The following is a 21,639-nucleotide window of genomic DNA, read 5'->3' as shown; positions in this document are numbered from 1 at the left end:
TCGGGATACACTTTTTTTTTTGGGGGAGGGGGGGATGCAATTTTGTATCCCAAGACACGTAGATATAAGATTCTCAAACTTTTCACGTCGATTGAGTGTGCCCCGTGAGATAGTCAGATTATCACGATTCATTTAAAAAAAAGAGAAAAAAAATACTTTCCTCTTAGAGAACCCTGGACGAAGTTAGAGATGGTGGTGATTAAAAATCAGTATTTGGCAATACGTGAAGTTATCATATTTAAAGGTTGTTAGCTTTCAAAGTCACGTGTAGATTTTGGACTTTATCATAAATAAATAAAAGGTACCGACAGGAATCTCACGCATATAACTTGGTCCACCCACTAAATTGTCACATACGTGATCATATAAGCCCACCCAATATCCTACTTTCATAATAAAAAAACATTTAATATTGAGATATTTATGAAAAAGTGATCAATTTCTGACAAACTTACGATTCGAATTCACTGTTCATTTTAATTATCAAAACTTGAATCATAACGAATTCAAAGATTTTTAAAGTGACTATTTCGCAGTTTTAAAGTGACAATTTCATTTTAAACCTGCGAAATAATCATTTTATTTTGATTTTTTTAATATATATATATATATATATAATATAACGAAAACGTGATTATTCACGTTTTGATAATTAAAATGAATAGTGAGCCGGAATCATAAATAACTCATTTTGAGCTCATGAAAAAGTATTTCACCATTTAATATTAGCCTACAAGAATTGGAACATAGTTTAGGCAATTCTTTGGTAAATGAAATAATGAGATTATCTAAGTCATACATTTTAGAGCATATTTGGATAATCCAAAATATTTAATGATCAGGTTCGATCTTTGTTGTTTCAGTCAAATAACAGGAGATGATCTTAAACTTTAAATTGTGATGAATGGCTAACAATAAGTTGTTAGTGTCAAGTGTGGCTTCATATATCCATTGAGTATTCATCAACACCGACCGCTCTTGCCTTCGTTCATCATGTAGGATCTATCAGTTTGTGTGGAAGCAAAGAAAAATCAACCCGTATCCAAATGTTGAAGTGTTCGAGGCTCGAGCACAAAATGTTCTTGGTTTGGAATCAAAGTCTTGAACCTAAGTTGACCATGTCTGAGGTTGACCTTAACATGCTCGAGTTGATTTTTGGGTTAGATATACAAAATTAAATTCATGCATATTTTGAAATCATCCGAAGTCGTTTGATTTCGTTTTTTATCAAAAATAAGAGTCCAATATCTATCTAATTAAAAATGGTTAGAGATGAAAGTAAACTTAATATAATAACAACTTTTCAAGTTTTATCGTTTGTTATAGAAACATACACTTATATATATAATATGTATAATTACAATATACTAGTGGATGGGCTCAGTCGGATTAGGCATTGCTAGGCCTTAGCCCAGCCCGAATTTAATTTTCTTTTAGTCCCTCGATGTCCCTACTTAAATTAGGGCTGTCAATGGACCAGATTTTAAATGGGTTGGGTCTTTTAGGCTACAAAACTTGATCCAAACCCAACCCATCTAAATATCGGATCAGTCCGAGCTTAAGAAATAAAACCTTAGTCAAAGCCCGATTCACCTATGACCCGTCCACATATATCTGGGCCATTTGTGAGCTGGGTCAAATCCATTTTTAACTATTTTTTATTATATCAAAAGCATACTAAATAATAATAAATTAATTAAAATAATAATTTATTATTAGATTTGAAAAAATTCATTGCATTATATACAATAATATTTTGTGGGCATCATTATTAATTAATAAAAACATATTATGTAATAGATTTTAATATAGTATAACGGGCCGGGCCTACATTCAAAACCCAAGCTCGGTCCTATAATAAAACGGGCTTAGCCCGGCCCGACCTAATAACTAAATGGACTAAATTTCTGAGCTCAAAACCGGTCCATGACAGGCGGCCGGATCGGGCCAAAACCCGTCCCTTGACAGCCTAACTTAAACCCTAGCAACTGAATTAAATGGGGAACTTCAATTAACTCTCAATAAAAGATATCATGGGTTTTACAGCCGTAGATCTCTCAATTGTTGTTAGATCTATGCAATCAGAATCACTTTAAGGAGTTCCCATACGATCACGCATTTCACCTCGTAGGATCCACACCGTTCAATTTCACAAAACAAGTTAATATGGTGTTCCGAAATGCACGAAGTTTATATTCATAAACTGGAAACTTAAACCCTACACCCAAACGGGGAAGAACAAACAGCAGAAGTAAAACTATGGCTTCGCAAGTTCAAGCCTCCAAGAACATCTCTGTAAACTGTGAGAACACAGCAATGGCGGATTTCGAAACAAAACCAAAGGAAGAGAAACGCAGAAATAAGAAGAGAAAACTCAGAAGCTCCGAAGAAAATGAAAGAGATTTAAAAACATTTCGAATCGTTTCTCCAGAGAAAGGACAGAGAGAAAAAACACTTCGAATCGTTTCTCCAGAGAACGAGAAAAAACAGCGAGACGAAGAGATCGAAGAACAGAGAGAAAGGAATCAAAATCTGAAATCAGGAGGACCATGGAGCAATCTAGACTTGATTTTATCTCTTCAGAACAAAGAACTCGATCTTCAAAGGTTAGTAGTTACTTTCAAACACTTCTTCGTAGTTAAATTTCTCGTCTTGGCGGGTTTTTGTTCCTTAATTCGATAAATTTGGGCATAATTTTGTGTAGGAAAGTAGAACTCGCATTCGATTTTGTTAAGTCAAGAAGAACTAATAAAGTAGGCGATGACACTGATGGAGGACTTGAAACAGTGAGCTTTTCACGTTTAATTGTGTTCCTCAATGATTGGATTCAGTCGCTGTTGATTTCACCTGACAAGAAAATTAAGGTTGAAGGGAAGAAACCTCGGTCTGGAGTCATGGAAGCTTGTTTGGATTATAGATGTTGGGAAATTTTCAAATTGTGTTTAGAAGAGTCTTCAAAATCACAAATTTCATTGAGTTTCTCACCAAATCTATTACGTACACTTTCTTTGGTTGCAAGAGATGCATTGTCGATATTGGATGGGAAAGAATCGGTTTTTGTTGGTGAAGGGTTTGAATTGTACAGTATTCTCCCAGATTGTGTCTCAATGTTGTTTTCTTCACATGGTAAGGTGTTAAACGCCAATGTGGATCTATGGTCTTCGATTGTTACAGAGGTTCTAGCTCTTGTTCGCAAAACCTACTCCATTAAAGTAACCGATGTACTACGCTTCTCAAGTATGATTCTCGAGCGTTTTGCTAATTATTTGAGGGTTCACCCAAGTCCAAAAAATATATTTCCTGTATTTGTGGATAGAATTCTCGAGCCATCACTGAGTTTACTAGTAGAATTGTATTTACAGACCAATGACCTTAATCCCACATGGACAAGGAACTTATTGAAGATGTTGGAAGACATTTTGTCGAATGGATTGTTCCACCCTAGTCATGTCCCTGGTTTTTTAAGTACCGAGTTGAGTGTTAAAAAAGTAAAAGACTCGAAAACAGTTATTAAAAGTTATCACAGACATTTTTTTAAAAAATTGGAAAAATTTATGGCTGAGAAGAAGATGTCATCATTGGGTGGTATTGGAGAGCTGTTTCACTTGTTTGTTTCAAGAGTAAAGAAACAAAAAGGAGTTTCCACTTTGTCCGAAGCTACTGAGAAGACAGAGAAAACATCAGTCTCGGAAAATACTAATTCTTCAAGTAGGCTGGATGTGGAAACTAGTAAGTCACTCTTTGATCTCTTTGCACGGTTTGTGGAACCTTTAGTGGTCAACCTCAAAGAATATTCAGAGATTGATTTGGAAGTGGGTTCGGGTTCCAGGTTGTTGGATGCTTATTGCTTTCTCAAATCCACCAATAAGATACTTTCCAGCTTTATGCACGAAAAAATATATTTACGAACAGAAGACACTACTGAGGAAGCACATCGTAATTTTTTGAAGGGCGTCTACCAAACGGTTCTCTCTTTTTCTGCCAAAATACATTTAGCCTGGTTGTCGGCTTCGGAGGTAGATAAAGTGAGGGCTATGGATATGCTAACTTTAGTAGCCAAGGAGATTATAGTTTCTCTTGGATATTTCTTGGAAATAGAATATGAGGTCATTGAAAATGATTTGGTGAGCTTATGGCTTATAATGTTTGCATTCTCGACAATTGATCTGTCTCTAAGGGATTCACCGGGCAGATGCTTGTTGACTTCAGAGATTCTGCACCTTGGATGTCAATTGATTAATGTCTACAGTGAGCTTCGTCAGGTTAGTTAAATGTTGCTTTTTACCATATTTCATGCACTAGATTATTTACTGTTCTTTTAAGTCGATGGGTCACAATTTTGAGCCTTACTTTTCTTTGGTTGTTTATGATATTCCCATTAATTGGATTATTATTACTACTATTATTGTACTTGATTTATTATTATTTTGGGCACTATATGGTTGCTTAGACAATTTTTTCATGTAAAATGAGAATTTCCTGTTGAAAATTTTATAATAAAACATTTTACTTGAAAAGCATTTCTACTGCTTGGTGGCGACCTAGATTTTATCCTAAAGTGTTGCCCACAAAATATTCCCTTTCGGATGGACCCAAGAAAAATTTTCCCTACAAATTCTGTAACATAACCCATCGAAAAGCAGAAATTTACATCTTTGAGTTTTTTTTTCTTCTTTGGGCATATTTTTGGCTCTTGTTTTGTTACGGTATGTTTTTTTTTTCTTTTCCCGGTTTGTAAGGTGTACTGTTCTTATATATAATTTTTTTTTTATGATGTAGGTTAATAACCCCATTTTTTCACTATGTAAGGCAATAAGGCTCTTTGGATTTTGTGACAAGAGCGATGAACTAGATTATTCAAAGTTCATATCCCGCAAATCTTCTTTGTCCTCTGAAGCATGTGTAAAATCAGTGGCAATGTTGTTATGCTCACAAGAGTTCAGGCTTGCGATTTGTAATGCTATCAAATCGATACCTGAAGGGCAAGCTAGTGGATGCATCCGGCAGTTAAAAATGGATATTTCAGAATCTTTAGAATGGATGAATGTTAATGGTTCAATGGATCATGTAAAAGAATTTGGAGAACCACATTTACGAAGTTTGCAAGCTGAACTTCTTGGAAGGGCTTTGTCTGAAATCTACTCAATTGTACTAGATTATTCAGTAGTTACAACGGGTAACTGTATTCTTGTTGGAAACTCTATAAAAGACCTGATGACAGTAGTGTCTCCAAGCTTGAGTTGTCTGGTTGGAAAACAGCCAGATAGCATCAACGACTGCCTCTTATCTGTTACCGGATACAAAAATGGTTCTCCAACTCTGGGAACAACTGCTTCCTGGATTTTCTTGTTCTTCTTCCATGTGTACATTTCCTGTCGAAGCTTATACAGGCAAGCAATTGGCTTTATGCCTCCGGATTCTTCTAGAAAGACCTCAGTAGTGATGGGGGATTTTTTTACAGCATACTCTGGAAAGGATTGGATGGAGAGGACCGACTGGAAAGATGAAGGTTACTTTTCTTGGATAATTAAACCTTCAGATTCTTTACTGACTGTCATACAATCTGTTGCAGACATTAACCTTCACGATACCGTGATAGACTGTGCACCACTTATTTATGTGTTGCATGTAATGGCTATCCAGAGACTTGTTGATTTGAATAGGCAGGTAAAATCTTTCGAGTTCTTACTAGCAAGGGCTGTCCGGTTAGTTGAAATGAAGTTGACGGATGACATTGGGTTAACTCTTTGTCATAAAGAAGTTAAAAAATGGAAAAAGATTCTCTCAGTTCTAAAGAAAGAAGCAGAGGATATTACCTGTTTCCTCATGGGATATCTATCACTAATAGTGAAAAAGGTACAATTTATCTCTACCAATGAGTATGTTACCACTGAGGGCAAAGATGATGCATGGGATTTGGGTGTTTGTTCTGTGACCGAAAAGTTACTTCCTACCGCAATTTGGTGGATCCTTTGTCAAAACATCGACATTTGGTGCGCTCATGCTACAAAGAAGAAGTTGAAGAAATTCCTTTCTTGTTTGTTCCATAGTTCCTTGTCCTGTGTAAGCAGTTCTGGAGATGTTGGAAAGCAGAGCATATATGAACCTAAAAATCTAGGGAAAGTTACTCTCAGTCAAATCTCACTGGATCTTCTCAGTGACACTGTTTTCTATGAACAATCAGTAAGAATATATTACAAGCTTCACATTTTTATGTTTTTTCTCTATTCCCCAGTAATTATCTGATCAAAGTTTCCTTCTATTATTTTTTCTTCCTTAGTTAGAATTTGTTGCGGAGATGCACTGATTTCTTTATCATTTCTGGTTCCAGTTTCTTTGCAGGCTTTTGACGTCAAGGTTTTGTCATGTTCTTGAGAAATCAGTATTACCACTATTTAGTGACTCTTTATTAAGGGAAGTTGATTTCAATTCGTTTCCTGATTGGCAAGAAGTCATAAGTCAAGTCGAGGAGATGCCATTAATTCTGAACAAAAGACATGTACCACGTGATGTTCTTTCAGAAGTGAGAATGAATCCCCTTCCATGTAATTCATCCTCTATGAAATGCGGCAAGGAGCTTACAGCTTGTCAAAGTTTGCTCAATCTCTTATGTTGGATGCCAAAAGGTTCTGGGAATTTGAGATCATTCTCGGTTTACTCAACTTACATTCTCAATCTTGAGAGGTAAGTTTGAGTCTTCTCGTTCAGCTTTTTTGTTTCTATATGTTTTGTTGTTATATGTCAGTACCTTGATTCCGTTGGTATCAGAATGTTTCAGGATAAAAATCGGGAAATTAACAGAGATTCTTTTACATACATTTTCCCCTAACACTAGTGCCTGAAGGCCTTTGTTCTTTTACCCAATGTGCTTATTTTACTTGTCATGAGCTAGGTGCGCATGGATGCTCTGAGATGACTCCTTGATTGACATGGCGATTAAATATTACCAAAATTGTAAAGAAGAAAGACACATTTATGGTGAGGCACATGTATAAATGACTTTGTTACTTACGAACATGAGCACAACAATTTCCCACTAAATAGAAAGGACTATAGTAGATGCCACCTTGGTGAGTTGGTAAAGTCTGTCTGTGGTAATCACACAGACCTAGGATTAAAACCCCTTCTTTTCACTTAGACCCATAAGAAAAAAGTTGAAAAGATTACTGAAGAATGCTGCTGGAAGCATATCTTGCATGAGACCATGCCTCTTGAAGAAAAAATGGTGAAATGGAATTTAATCATACAAACGAAATGAACATTTTGTGTGTGGCTTGGCTGGGCTTTTTTTCCTTTTTAAGAAGTAATCAGGCTAGTGACATAGGCATCATTGATCCCTACCAGTAGTTTAAGCTTTCTAACAGTTTATTTGCAGAAATACAATCTCCTTCCTGTATCCTCTCATCTCTGCACCCCAAATCATCAAATTCCCAAGAACAATTTTCAACGTTATTGAAGAATCAAAACATCCCTCTTACTTATAAGCTGGCTTCTCAAATCTAAATATCCATCTGAGTAATCTGAGTGCAGTCCCAAACTCCGGGCCTCGCTCAAGTATTTCAGTTTTGGTTCTTTCTTCTCTTTGTTAAAATCTGTCTGTGGCATCAGACCCTTGGAATATGTTATAACCATTACCAATTGGCCCTCCTTGGCTCCCATTCACCATGCATATTCTTGTTCTGAAGCTTTCTGAGGTGCTGTCCCAGCAACCTGACTTCTCCTTTGATTCAAAGAGAATTCTTACTTCTCTATCTTTCCTTGCATAAGACATACCACAAGAGAAAAGACACATAAATCTGGAAATTTCATTTGCGGCATACCTTCTCACCTGACTGTGTTTGCCCACATTGCTTCTGTTGCTTCATTCCTCAAACTGGCTAATTCTGGCCCTTCGGGTACTGATCTGAACCATCCCCCAGCCCATTGTGTACAACAATTTGTTGCTCAGCTTCTCGTGATTTTTCTAGTGTAGCTACTATCTCATTCAATATATATTGGGGTCTGTAGAAAGAAGAAATGGGCTGATCTTCGAAGGGAAGGGGTTGTCCTTGCAGGAAATCATCTTTAGCATAGTGGGTTTGTTGTTTAACTGGTGTAAGCAATTTCAGGAGTTTAGGGAGTTCCGTTTTGAGGATTTTTTGTTTTGGTGGGATTTGTTATGTGGCAGGTGATCTTAAGGGGGTGGGGCTCTTTTCTGGTTGTTTTGTTTCCTCCTCTGTTTTGCTCTGTGTTTCTTCTTGAGGACTCCTTGCCCTTCCTTAATAAAATTTTCAATTATCAAAAAGAAAGAAATGTTGCTCCGTCATCTTACTGATATTTTAAACCGTGTTCTGTTGACACTACTTCTTGAGACTGATTTTTTTGTGTTTGCACTTGAATTATAATTAATTTACTTAAGTTATGGTTAATTTTGTGTTGGTATTTTATTTCTTTGTTAAAAATCTATAAATTAGATAATGTTTGAAAGTCTTGCTTCCAAAATTGTTTGTGCAATCATCTCATTTAGTCGGCTTTCTGTGTTTTCAGACTTGTGGTTCTCAGCCTATTAGGTCATCATGGGGAACTAGACATGCACAGTCACCATGAGCTCTTCCGTTTGTTTGTATATTGCCGAAAGGCCTTGAAATGTCTAGTAATGGCATATTGTGAGGAGAAGATCGAAGTTAGACAATCCTCATCTATTCCAATATTCTCTGAGAGTTCATTTTCTATTTTATGGCTTTTGAAGTCATTATCGGCAGTGGTTCGGATCATGCATATGTTTTCTGAAGAGGATGCTAGCCAAGTGAAATATCTGATCTTTTCATTGATGGATCATACATCATATGTGTTTTTGGCATTAAGCAAAAGTGAGTTTAGTATTGCAGTCCACTCTGTATTATTTGATGAAAAGCCTCAAACAGAATTACTCCTTTCTGGTGAGCCCAGAAAAGCAGATAATCTAAAAAAATCTGATCCAAAATTGGAATTCTCTGAACATTTTGATACCTGGAAAATTGTGATACATATGGCAGAGACTTTGAAGGAACAGACACAAAGTTTACTTATTTCTCTGAAGGCTAACCTTCACAGTGCAAAACTAGAAACTTGTGTCAGTGTAGTGGATTTGAATAAATTGTCTTCTATAATTTCGTGCTTTCAAGGGTTTTTATGGGGCCTAGCATCTGTTTTTGATGACATAGATGAGAAGTGCCCCAAGGGAACAAAACCATTGAGGTGGAGGCTTGGTCCTAACTCCAAACTCAACCTCTGTATAACTGTGTTCGAGAATTTTGTCAATTTTTGCTTACATGCATTGATTGTTGAGGATCATCAACTGTCGAGTAGTTTGTGTGATAATCAAAGTCATCCATGTCAGACTGCAACAATGATTCATTGAGCTCCGAGAAGTTTTATAGGTCGTCACTTAAATTCTATGAAGGTAAAATTGAAATTTCATCAGGGCAGCAGCAAGAGAATTTCCAAGGCAGAATGGATGACTTGGCACCTGATGTTGATGATGACCATGGAGATATGGGTTCAAGAACTAATGGTGTTAAAAGTTCTAGAGCTCGGAAAAAAAAGTTGCAGTCGGATTATGTAGACTGTGCCATTAATCTTTTGACCCAGGTTGATTCATTTGAGAGAGAGCATTTGAAGAAACCTTTGTTGCGAAGCTTGTTAAAAGGTGAAAATCCTGATTTAGCATTTTCACTCAGACAACTCTTTATTGCATCTTCAGCCATCCTGAGACTAAAATTGCAGATTTGCTGTAACAATTCATTGTTAAGCTCGATGTCCCTTTTTATTGGGACTTCACAGTTCTTGCTATCTGAATTAGCTGATATGGTTGCTGAGCCACACCCATTTTCTTTTGTATGGTTGGATGGTGTTCTAAAATATATTGAGGTTTTGGGGAGCTATGTTTCATTAACCAATCCCACTTCGTCAAGAAATTTGTATGCCAGGCTGATCAACATACATTTAAGGGCTATCGGAAGATGCATCTCATTACAGGGCAAAGGAGCCACTCTAACATCCCATGATACAGAATCAAGTACCAAGACACTCAGGGGTCAAATGGGATCACCTAAATTAATTCTTGGTCATGGATCATATAGCTTGGATGAATTTAAAGCTAGGCTTAGAATGTCGTTCAAAGTCTTCATCAAGAAACCTCCTGAGTTGCACCTATTGACCGCTTTACAAGCTTTAGAAAGAGCACTAGTCGGGGTACAGGAGGGCTTCAGTGTGATGTATGAAATAAATGCTGGAGGCCCTGATGGGGGAAATGTTTCCTCGATTGTTGCGGCTGCGGTTGACTGCTTGGATCTGGTTCTGGAATCTGTCGCAGGTACGTAACATCTTCTATTAATCCACTTACTTCGGACATAATTCCAATCACTTTCTCTTTGAAGCAAATACAAATATGTGAACTAATTAGGTTTACTAAACCTTTGTTCCGTTTCTATTGTTATGCCATGCATAAGTTGATTTATGGAATGCTCTAGAAGTGAGCAGTTTGATGTGTTTGCTGTCAGCTGTTTTTTTTTTTATATATTAAGTATAATTTTATTAAAAAGAAGAAACAGGAGGACAGGGAGGCCTCCTTACAAAGCAAAGAAGAAATAAAAAGAAAGAGAAGAGCAAAGAAAAACCACAAAAAACAAGAAAGAAAAAACAGCAACACCCAACCCAAATTACAAATTATGTCTGTTGTCAGCTGGTAGCAATTAAAATGTATTTTGTTTTTATTGATAGTGATCAAAATGTATTGTTCATATATCATATATATGTTTAAGTCTAATTTTGTCAAAAAATGGAGGTTGAGAAAACGTACCTGAAATTGTTTACCTTATAGTTACCCTTGAATTTTGTGGGTGTGGTGTTTCACTCGGGTTTCGCAGTTGTTGGCATGTGGTCTTTTTTATTTATCATCATTTTGGAGGTCAGGATATGATTGTTGTTAAACATAAGATAAATTTAAACCAGGGATACTTCCAGGGTATTCCATGCCAAGGCTTGTCTATTTTTCACCCCTGCACACATCCTAGAATCTAATAACACTGTTGAGGAAAACCGAACATTGCAGGAACAGTAACATTTCCGCTAAGCTAACGAGTGACTATAAGATAGATAAACCACACCTAATCTGATGTGATCAAAGATTTGCATTTTGATGTGTATGTGTAAATGTAGTTCACTTTGATAAGATGGGAAGATGTATATTCTAACACTAGACATTCATTGCAGGACGCAAGCGTTTGAATGTGGTTAAACGGCACATTCAAAGTTTTATTGGGGCTCTGTTCAACATAGTTCTGCACTTGCAGGGTCCACTAATCTTTTATGAGAAATTAACATGTATTAAAGATGATACCATTCCAGATCCAGGATCAGTCACCCTTATGTGTGTTGAAGTGCTGGCAAAAGTTGCCGGAAAACATTCTCTGTTTCAAATGGATCCATGTCATGTTGGGCTGTCTCTTCGTGTGCCTGCGGCACTTTTTCAAGATTTCCTTAAGCTAAGGTCATCTCAAGATCCTTTCAATTCTTTAATGTTCTCAGCTAACCAAGACTCAACACCTGTAGTAGGCTTGCATCCTTATATTGTAGATCAGCAGTTCTCGGTGGACCTGTTTTCTGCATGCTGCAGATTATTGTGCTCCGTTCTTAGACATCATAAAAGGTATGTATATCATGCCCACTTTTTTTGTTTTTTTTTCAAAGCAGAAGAAAAGAAGCAAAAAGACCATTATTTTGTTCTTCCTAACTTTATTAAGTATTGGTCCAAAATATGCTTATCAGACAAATGTTGGTACTAAAGGATGGTGGAAAGACTTGACATACCTCAATCTTATCCCATGAATCTGGGGTTGGCGGAATATATAATGTTCCTCCAATTTTGTATAAAAGTCCATGTATTTTGTCCTGGACTAACTTCTTTACCAGTTTTACCCCAATATGATGTGAGATCCCTTGCCATCGCTACTGGGCATGGCTGTGACATGCTATTTCCAGAAGTCTCCCTAGCTGAGTTTTACTTACTTTCCACTGCGACCAGGTTTTGCTGTGGTGCATCACCCCAGCTTGAATTGAATGAAATGAATGGTTAGGAACCATTAAGAATGGTGGATTCCCAATTAAAAAATCGACCCTACTTTCTATAATTGATTTTCTTATGAAATATTAATGATCGTAAGTATTGAGGCTTCCTTTCCAATAGCAATGGCCATAGGCCTCTTACAGGGCAGGCCCCCATAAGTGCTGTTTCAGTCCTCTCCTCGCAGCAGGGATAAGGGATGGAAAATGATTTACAGGCTTCCGACTTCTTGTAACCCTCCTTTATCTGGGCTTGAGACCAGCAATGTAGTGTAAAAGTAGAGCACTATGCATATTTTTATTAGATCCAATTACATTATATGTACACAAATCTATATTTTTTTCAAATGTGTTAATGTATCTATTTATGTAAATTTTTCCCTTGACATCGGTGTCCATACTTGATACCAATCTCTATGCAAAGCAGATTAGTATATGGATATTTGGATACCTAAAAAATAGCTTCAAATGGTGTTAATCTAATCCAAGCACTTCAGATATGTGGGGTTGCCTTTATTACCAAGGAATTTCTATATTCTAGATTTGTTCATTTAAATGGGATTGATCTTGCTATACATGAGGTTACTTCAATGGATTTTTCCGACACTTCCTTGACTTTCTCTTATTTCTAAGTTGGGTTGATCCGCTGCAGTATCTCAATTATGTGGTTTTTTCTTTGGAAGAGGTCTTTCAAGTGAGAAGTTGCTATACTGCTGCAACAGTTCTTGTCAGTGCTTGGAACTTCTCTTAATTTAGTTTGTAATGGTGAAGTAGCTATGATTAACCCTCAATTTCTATTAATTTTTTAGACAGACAGGTATCTAAGTTGTCTTTTATAGTCATTTCTAGTGATTCCCTGTTGTAGTATTGTTTCTTCTCAATCATGCCAATTGGTTTCTTTTCTCTTTTTGGTTTCATCATAGGAGACCTGTAAATAAGGTTTTGTTATTTTATTACATTTAACATATTGAGGTGGTTATTCTGGTGATCTTTTCCTCTGTAAAGCCTGGCACTGCACTGATATAATTGTACCACCGATTTATTTTGTAATTTGTAGTGAGTCTGCGCGGTGCATCTCTCTTCTGGAAAATTCAGTCTGTGTTCTCCTTCATTGTTTGGAGATGGTTGATACTGATTTAGCTCACAGAAATGGTTATTTTGCATGGGATTTACAAGAGGGAATACAATGTGCTTGTTTTCTCCGGAGGATTTATGAGGAGGTTCGTGATGTTGGAAACATGTTACTTTATGATATAACATTCTTCTCTTTTTTAAGATTTCACATTCATTCTTTGTTTGATCTCCTTCTTTCTGATAAATGAAAGACATTAGTTGATTCATACCGGATTAATGGTATTTTCCAACCCAACTAGACCATACTAACTCATTTTCCACTTAAATTAAAAAAAAATATATATATATATATCTTCATTTACCATTTTTGTCATTTTTTGCAGATAAAGCAGCAGAAGGAAGTCCTTGGGCCTTACTGTTTTCATTTTCTCTCTAATTACATTCGTGTTTATTCAGGATATGGTCCTTTTAAAACAGGCATCAGAAGGTAGTGTAGAGTATCTAATCTTCAACTTGATTATGAGTATTAAAAGCGCAAACTAATCTTCACTCTTGATTTTTCTTTCATGGTCAACCTGCCTGTAGAAACTAAGTAGTAATCCTTTTGTTTCTAAATTGGCAGGGAAATAGACGAGGCTCTGAGACCAGGTGTCTATGCTTTAATAGATGCATGTTCACCAGATGATCTTCAACAGATACACACCGTTTTGGGAGGTTTGTTATTTCAAAGTGATACGATGGATAACATGAGACAGTTAAAAATATAATTCAAAGCTGAAACTTACTGTTTATTTGGTCTTGTTTGTTTTATAGAGGGCCCATGCAGAAGCACTCTGGCAACTCTGCAGCATGATTACAAACTGAACTACCAGTATGAAGGGAAAGTCTGATTTGGAATTTCCCCTCTATTATTGGGGATCAAGATCATCTCTATTTTACCCCAACTTTTGACTAACTTGATGACAAGATATTGATCGTGGCAAGATACCCTACTGAGATTGCATGCCTTAAAAAGCTGAGTGGCGAGATACGAATGGGAAGACATGGCCCAATCAGGGGTGCTTTGTGCTTGTAACGTCACCATCATTATCATCTTCTCTTTATTGCAACTATCGGGGCTTGGGACCAAGTGACCTAAAGCTAAACCTAACACATGGCAGTTGCAAGTTTCCTTAACCAAAACATGACAATATGATGGTAAGGTTACAAACAAGCTTCTAGTTTGTTTTTGTATTTATATGCTTTGACCTTTGAGTGGAATATTGGATTAATAATGAGGTAATTTTGTTTCGAAATCTATTTGCAGTTGGGCCAAGCCAACAAACTAAAACTAGTAAAGATGGAACTGCTGGATCTCAATACACCGGACAGATGTAAACTTTATTGATCCCCTAGCATTGTTGTATTTTTTTTTTTGATAAGTGAGTTAATTATTTTTGAAAAGTACATTGTTGTAAGTTTAGAAGGTCAATAGAAATATCTTTTATTTATTATCAAAATCAGTGTTGTGTATATCCCTAATCGTTCACTTATAAAATTGTTGCATCAGCTCTATTGAACAGCTATCCTGTAATGTATAAACATACCATATTTACAAATTCCATGTCAGTTTTTTTTATTTTTCCTGAGGAAGTCTCAAGGATTTCAATCTCACAAAAAAAAGTCTATGTTTCCATCATTGAATTCTCTGTAATGGGGAATAGCCCCCTTGAGTGAGGGTAGAAATCATGCGCAGTGCTCTGTTATAGCCATGATAAACCGTTCAAGGTCTCCCAAGGAGATCTCTTGTGCATTGAAAGTTGATTAGATTGAGTGATTCTAATCGTTTAGGTCTTGTTCGTTCGGATTTTTTTTGTTCCCGTGGATTTCAATTGAAGTCCAAAAGTAGCTCCTAAAAGAAATCTCTCAAGAGAGTTTCTTCAAATGGTTTTTGTAGGAAGTCAAAAACGTAAAACAACTTAAGTGTAGTTATCAAAATACTCTTCATTTTTAATCAAAATTTCAATCAAACTTAACCTTAAAAAATGAAATGAGATTATTAAAATACCCTTCATTTTTCAAAATATCTTTCATTTTTATCAAAATACCATTCATCTTTAATGAAATTTTCAACCAAATTTAACCTTAAAAAATAAAAGTGAATTATCAAAATACCATTCATCTTTACCAATTACCAAAATACTTTTCATCTTTACAAATTATCAAAATATCCTTCATCTTCATCGAAATAACCTTGATCTTTAATTAAATTTTTAAGCAAACTTAACCTTAAAAAATAAAATGGAATTATCAAAATACCCTTCATCTTTACTATCAAGACCAAAAACAACTCATCATCATTACTTTATTATCAAAACACCCTTCATCTTTATGTGAATGTTGGATTATATATTATGTAGGTATTTTTTTGTATTATCATATATTCATTTTTAAGAAGAGATGTTACCAAAATTTTGATAGAATTATAAAATTTATAAATTTATTTAAATTGAAAATAATTATTTTTATAATTTTTTAATAAAAATTTATTATATTTATATATATATATATATATATATATATATTTATTAAGGTATTTTATTAATATTTTGTGTATTATCAATATTAAAGTTATTATGATCATTTTACCAGAATCCAGTAATAAACAACTATCAAACAAATATCAATTTTTGACTTATGTACTTTTATAACGAATAAATTTCTGTTGGATGTGACTTTTCAGATTCTAGGTTCTATATTTTTCAAAAATTAGTTTATGAAATTAGAGCTGACTTCTGTAAAGAATAGACCCTTAATCATCATTCATTGATTACAATCCAAATTGAACTCAATCCCAAACCTGAAATGACCTGTTATTGGTTCAAAAGTTTTAGGTCGAATCTTGGTCCAATGGGTAATCCAAGTAAAAAAATGTAGGATCCGTCCAAATCGGTAAATCTTCGCTCCCATAACTTTAACGCTTTTAAGAATGCCACGTGCGGTGAAGACTCAGTAGTCGATATTCTTTAATAATATCCCCATCCCAGGTTGAGAGGCTCTACTAGAAAACCAGAACTGATAATTAGGAAATGTTTGATTTTCCATTCATTTATCTCAACTGTCCGTTTGCTGGATTACCCTCTTTAGACTAGTAAGTAGAGTTGACTGGAAGAAGTAGATAGTCTCATACAATGAATTGGACGTCCCTCTCTAGAAATACGACATTTGGTAAGTTTAACAACCGCGCTACGTGGCTCCACCGCATCCTTTCGTTGTTTTTCTAATTATTGCGACACCCTCAGATCCACATCGTTGTGCAATAGTGACAAAATTCTCCTAATAAGGTACCAGCCCATTAAATATTAATTAACGATTTATCTATTAATCAAAATTTTACAATTTTTTTTAATCAAAATTTATCGAACTAAAGCCCGGCTATGGTTGGTAATTATGGGACATCCCCACATGGCAACCTTTCCTTTTTTTTTTTTTTTAGGCTCATGAAAGTTTTAACTCAACCTACCTGATAGATCCTAACCATATATCCAAACAATTGTAGTGAATTTGAAACGTGGCATGTCCTCCGCCACTTACACAGTAACTCGTTCGGCTCATCGGTCAGAAAATCAGACTACGTGGTAGAGAAAGTTAGTTGACACGTTACTCGAGAGGTAGTTGGCGCTACCACTTGAATTGCTCTGGCGCGTTATTTAAACCTTGGTCTCTCTGATGTCCTTTCACACTCGAGCCAAACAACCTGACTCACTCACTCACCGATTCAACAAAGCGAAAGAAGAACACAGAGAGAGAGAGAGAGAGCAACAATGGCGCCATCAACACTGACGGAACTGGTGGAAGAGAAGACACTGCAGGCGAGCTTCGTTCGAGATGAAGACGAGCGTCCAAAAGTGGCTTACAATCAATTTAGCAACGAAATTCCGGTGATCTCTCTTGCCGGAATCGACGAATTAGATGGTAGGAGAACAGAAATCTGCAAGAAGATCGTGGAGGCTTGCGAGGATTGGGGGATCTTTCAAATTGTAGATCATGGTGTAGACACCAAACTCATCTCCGAGATGACTCGGCTCGCAAGAGAGTTCTTCGCTTTGCCTCCTGAGGAGAAGCTTCGCTTCGATATGTCAGGTGGCAAGAAAGGTGGTTTCATCGTCTCCAGCCACCTCCAGGTACTTCTCCATCAATTATCCGAATTAAAAATAAATAAGGGTAAATTACATTTCGTGACTTAAATATATGGCAAAATTCTGCAGGTTTCAATACACAGTTCATTTTTATTCCCAAAACATGTTCCTCAATTTTATAATCAGCAATCTTGTTGATAAAGTACCAACGAACTTGTTGTTAAAGGGTATTTAACTTTGACATTAATTACATGCCACCTCCTTGGTAATTTACCAGCGAGTTCGTTGATTATAAAAGTGACGAACTTGCAACAAAACATGTTTTAGGAATTAAAATGAACATTGTATCGGAATCGGAATTTTGCCATAAGTTGCGCACGTTTTGGGAAATTTCTCAATGAAGAAAATATGTGAATGATTCAGATTTAGTAAGAGTTGGGGTGCCAATAGAAGCTCTCTCGTTTTACTTGTATGAGTCTAATCATAATCTTAATTGTAAACGAACTACTAAATTTGTTTGAATGTGTTATCATGTTAAACGTTTGTAATGTTTGAAGAGTGTGTTTTAGTCTTTAATTGGGGTGTCTTAAATAATTTAAGAAATTGAGGTGTAGTAAGTAAAATTTGGGGTGCCAATAGCAGTTCTCTTATTTAAAAGTTATTTAATAAATCAAAATTTTTTCGACCAAATTGAACGATTACATATTAAATTGACAAGTAATGCTGGGGTGACACAGCCTGAACACTGTTATTCTCACGGTTCTGACATGGATATTAAACCACGTCGCCCACATAATGAGTCAGCTGCCATGTCATTAAGTGAAATTAAAAAATAAAAAAAACAGCGTCTTCTCCGGTTCTCTTCTCTCCCTGTTATGTCTTTTCCTCTTCTCTCCCTGTTTGAATAGAGTCAAAATAAATTTCCACAATATTTTCATCATTTCTAATAAAGTTGTGTTAGTTTCATATTTGTAGAAATATTTCACTATATTTTCAATTTGGGGATGCTCCAAAAGTAAATCGGAAACAAAATTTAATAAATTGATGATTGGTAGGTAGAATCAAAACTACTTTATTATCTAGTCCAACTTGTAAGATGTTGTTGAAGGAAACTTTAATCTAGGATACACAAGTAGGGTGGGTTCTGAACCACATATGGAGATCTTTTGTAAAAGATCAATTCTTAGATAGGTGTTTCAGCTGTATTTGTAAAAATAGTTAGAAGCAATCTTGATACTATGAGTCAACAATCTAACTAGATTGATTTCTAAGTACTAGACATGGATTCAACTCAAGTCTCTTTGTATAGTATCTGTCAAATTAGCAACCCGATTTCCATCACGGCTTCGCACATAGAAGGATCTTCTTGAACTAGACTTATCTAACTTAGATAGAGAGAGAGAGAGAGGGAGAGAGAGAGAGAGAGAGAGAGAGTCAACTGATTATGCACAGTTGAGAGAACCGTTGCAAGAAACAGGGAGAAAGATGAGAAGACTTAACAGGGAGGAAGAGGAGAAGATGCTGATTTTTTATTTTAATTTTTAATTTCATTTGATGACGTGGCAGCTGACTCATTAAGTGGGTGACGTGGCTTAGTATCCATGTCAGAACCGTGAGAAGCTGTGTCACCCCAGCATTACTCTAAATTGACGTGTTTTCAGTCACATCATAGACTGGCCCTTAAGCTATTAAATTAAAGAGTTGTGCTGGGGTGACACAGAATTTACTGCGATTCTCACAAATCTGACGTGGGATGTGCACATAATCATAGATGTGTTTCCCTGTGATACGGGTAAAAACCATCTACGGTTATGTATATATGTCCACGTCAGCTTTGTGAAAATCGCAATAAATTCTGTGTCACCCCAGCACGACTCTTAATTAAATTGTAGGACATAAAATAGCAATTTATCTGCAGTAGTCCATGACATTAATTAGTACGCATGCATGGATATTAGAATTAATTAGTACATATTTCAATAATGTACTGACATTTGTATTGGATCCTTCTATTATGCTATATCAGAAAGTAGTTGTTGGATTCTTGGCGAACTCCATAATTAAATCTCTTTTGTGTTCTTCACATATCTTGCAATTTGGTTTGTCGAATTGATTGGACATCGATCTGAAGATATATGACTGTTGGAGGAATCTGAGAGATCGATAGCATCCTAATTTTTTCGTCCACATAAATTAACACAAATGTGAGTGCAATGTGATCACAGGGAGAGGCCGTGCAGGACTGGCGTGAGATTGTGACCTACTTCTCATACCCACTTCGGGCCCGAGACTACTCAAGGTGGCCAGACAAGCCAGAGGAATGGAGGGCAACGACAGAAACTTATAGCGAGAAGCTGATGAGCTTAGCTTGCAAATTATTGGATGTTCTGTCTGAGGCAATGGGTCTTGAAAAGGAGGCCCTCACAAAAGCCTGCGTTGATATGGACCAGAAGGTTGTCATTAATTTCTATCCAAAATGCCCACAACCCGACCTCACGCTTGGACTCAAACGACACACCGATCCAGGCACCATAACCCTCCTCCTCCAGGATCTGGTCGGAGGGCTCCAAGCTACCAAGGATGGTGGCAAGACATGGATAACTGTTCAGCCCATCAATGGTGCCTTTGTTGTCAACCTTGGCGATCATGGTCATGTGAGTTACATTCATACATCTCAACCAGAATTTTATAGTTCAATTTGATAAATTCTTTGGGTATTTTAGAAGTAACCATAAGTTTTTCCCCCCTCAAATGTTTAATACATTTTGAGGTCATTGACATGAACTGACTAACATTCTAATATTAAAATTAGTGGTGAAAATGGGAACCAATTTAACATCATCATCAAAGCCTTATTCCACAGACATGTTAATTCATTCAATTATGTCCAGAGTCATGTCTTTTGGGCTATGCTATAGCGTGTGCTAGGGACCAATTTTTCACATCGGCTGCCAACCTTGACGCAATCTTCCTCTCTTTTTTTTCTTTTTTTTCCAGATTTCGAACCAGTAATGTAGTGTGGAGGAAACACTACACATGCAGAATTTCCATTTAACCAATATATAATTTAGATCATCATTGTCGTCAAAGTTCTATCCTAGAATTTTTGGGTCTGAGTTAATAAATCTTGTTCACCCATTCAATTATTTTGAAATCCATGTCTTCATATAGTTCTAGTGCATTCATATCCATCTTACATTATTATCCACTTGTGGTGTCTTACTTCTTAAGATCAATTGAACTCAAAATTACTTATCCTGGGTTACGTCTAAAAATTTCAATTCTAAAACTAGAACGACTTATCCTGATTACAGGTATACTTATTTCTGTATTAAAACCAGAACCAACTGATATAGAAACCAATTAACTGTCGCAAAATTTTGTTTTCTGTAATTTAGTATCAAATCTAATAGCGGGTCTAAGCCATGGAACCAATTCTTAATCCATATTTTTCTATAAATAGATCATCCCTATAAATCATTTATTGATACTTGTGTCCTTGTGAGCAGTATTTAAGCAATGGGAGGTTCAAGAACGCAGATCATCAAGCTGTGGTGAACTCCAACTACAGCCGTCTATCAATCGCTACATTTCAGAATCCAGCCCCAGATGCAATTGTGTACCCACTCAAGATCCGGGATGGGGAGAAGTCGATCCTGGAACAGCCAATCACATTCGCAGAAATGTATCGGCGTAAGATGAGTCGGGATATCGAGCAGGCTAAACTCAAGAAGTTGGTCAAAGAGCAGAAGCTGCAGGACTCGGAGAAGGCCAAGCTGGTGGTGAAACCAAAAGCCCAGGATGAGATTTTCGCTTAAGTCTGTTTGAAGTGTCTCTCACAAAGTCTATTATATAGTCTCTTTTATCAATTTTCTCTTGGGATGATAGTTTGCTATGTCTCTAGACTTCTTAATAACAGAGGAAATGTAACAAGCTTTCATTAATTGTTTTCTCCTTGTTTATTTGTTATTTTTGTTGACATATCCATGTGGTGTTTATTTTGTAAAAATGTTAGTAAGTTTATCAGTGGCAGAGATGTGTATTGAACATCCAAATCTTTTCTCGAGCAACGAATTCATGAATAAAGTGAAAATCGATCACAACATGCTTTGTTCTGGAATGATAAATTTGATTTATAGCTAAATATGTGGATTAAGATTGTCACACCATGAATGTGGTGGGATGATGTTGGAGTAAGAGACCGAGTTTTCGAAGAAATGAAGGAGGCCACAATAGTTTAGCAATGAAATGAGCAAGACCCCCTATATTCAACCTATGTGCTTGATCGATCAATGGAGGCTTATTTTTTTAGAATTCCATGAGATGAGATTTGTTCGCAAAATATAACATAGCCACTTGTTGATCG

The 21,639-nt window shown here is 36.2% G+C and overlaps 2 protein-coding genes across 2 annotated transcripts; both read left to right on the top strand.

The window, feature by feature from the left end:
* Positions 1-2,218: 2,218 nt before the first annotated feature.
* On the top strand, positions 2,219-14,654 carry LOC147408784 (Urb2/Npa2 family protein). Its single transcript, XM_086421810.1, is given in 12 exon segments — positions 2,219-2,606; positions 2,705-4,262; positions 4,780-6,183; positions 6,332-6,684; positions 8,527-9,361; positions 9,364-10,333; positions 11,233-11,668; positions 13,139-13,301; positions 13,539-13,642; positions 13,778-13,869; positions 13,969-14,352; positions 14,462-14,654. Coding segments are annotated over 11 exon segments (6,339 nt in total). The 5' UTR covers positions 2,219-2,259; the 3' UTR covers positions 14,046-14,352; positions 14,462-14,654.
* Positions 14,655-16,861: 2,207 nt separating this feature from the next.
* F3H (flavanone 3-hydroxylase) lies at positions 16,862-21,217 on the top strand. The gene is made up of 3 exons (XM_086421798.1): positions 16,862-17,318; positions 19,499-19,927; positions 20,783-21,217. The coding sequence occupies exons 1-3, from the start codon at positions 16,959-16,961 to the stop codon at positions 21,089-21,091; spliced, it is 1,098 nt and encodes a 365-aa protein (XP_086277924.1). The 5' UTR covers positions 16,862-16,958; the 3' UTR covers positions 21,092-21,217.
* Positions 21,218-21,639: the final 422 nt, after the last annotated feature.

This window comes from Akebia trifoliata, chromosome 2 (genome assembly GCF_017979445.1).
Source record: "Akebia trifoliata isolate Shusen 1 chromosome 2, ASM1797944v1, whole genome shotgun sequence".
Classification (NCBI taxonomy): Eukaryota; Viridiplantae; Streptophyta; class Magnoliopsida; order Ranunculales; family Lardizabalaceae; genus Akebia; species Akebia trifoliata.
Note: the sequence above shows the minus strand (reverse complement) of the source record. Positions and strands in the feature narration are given on the sequence as shown.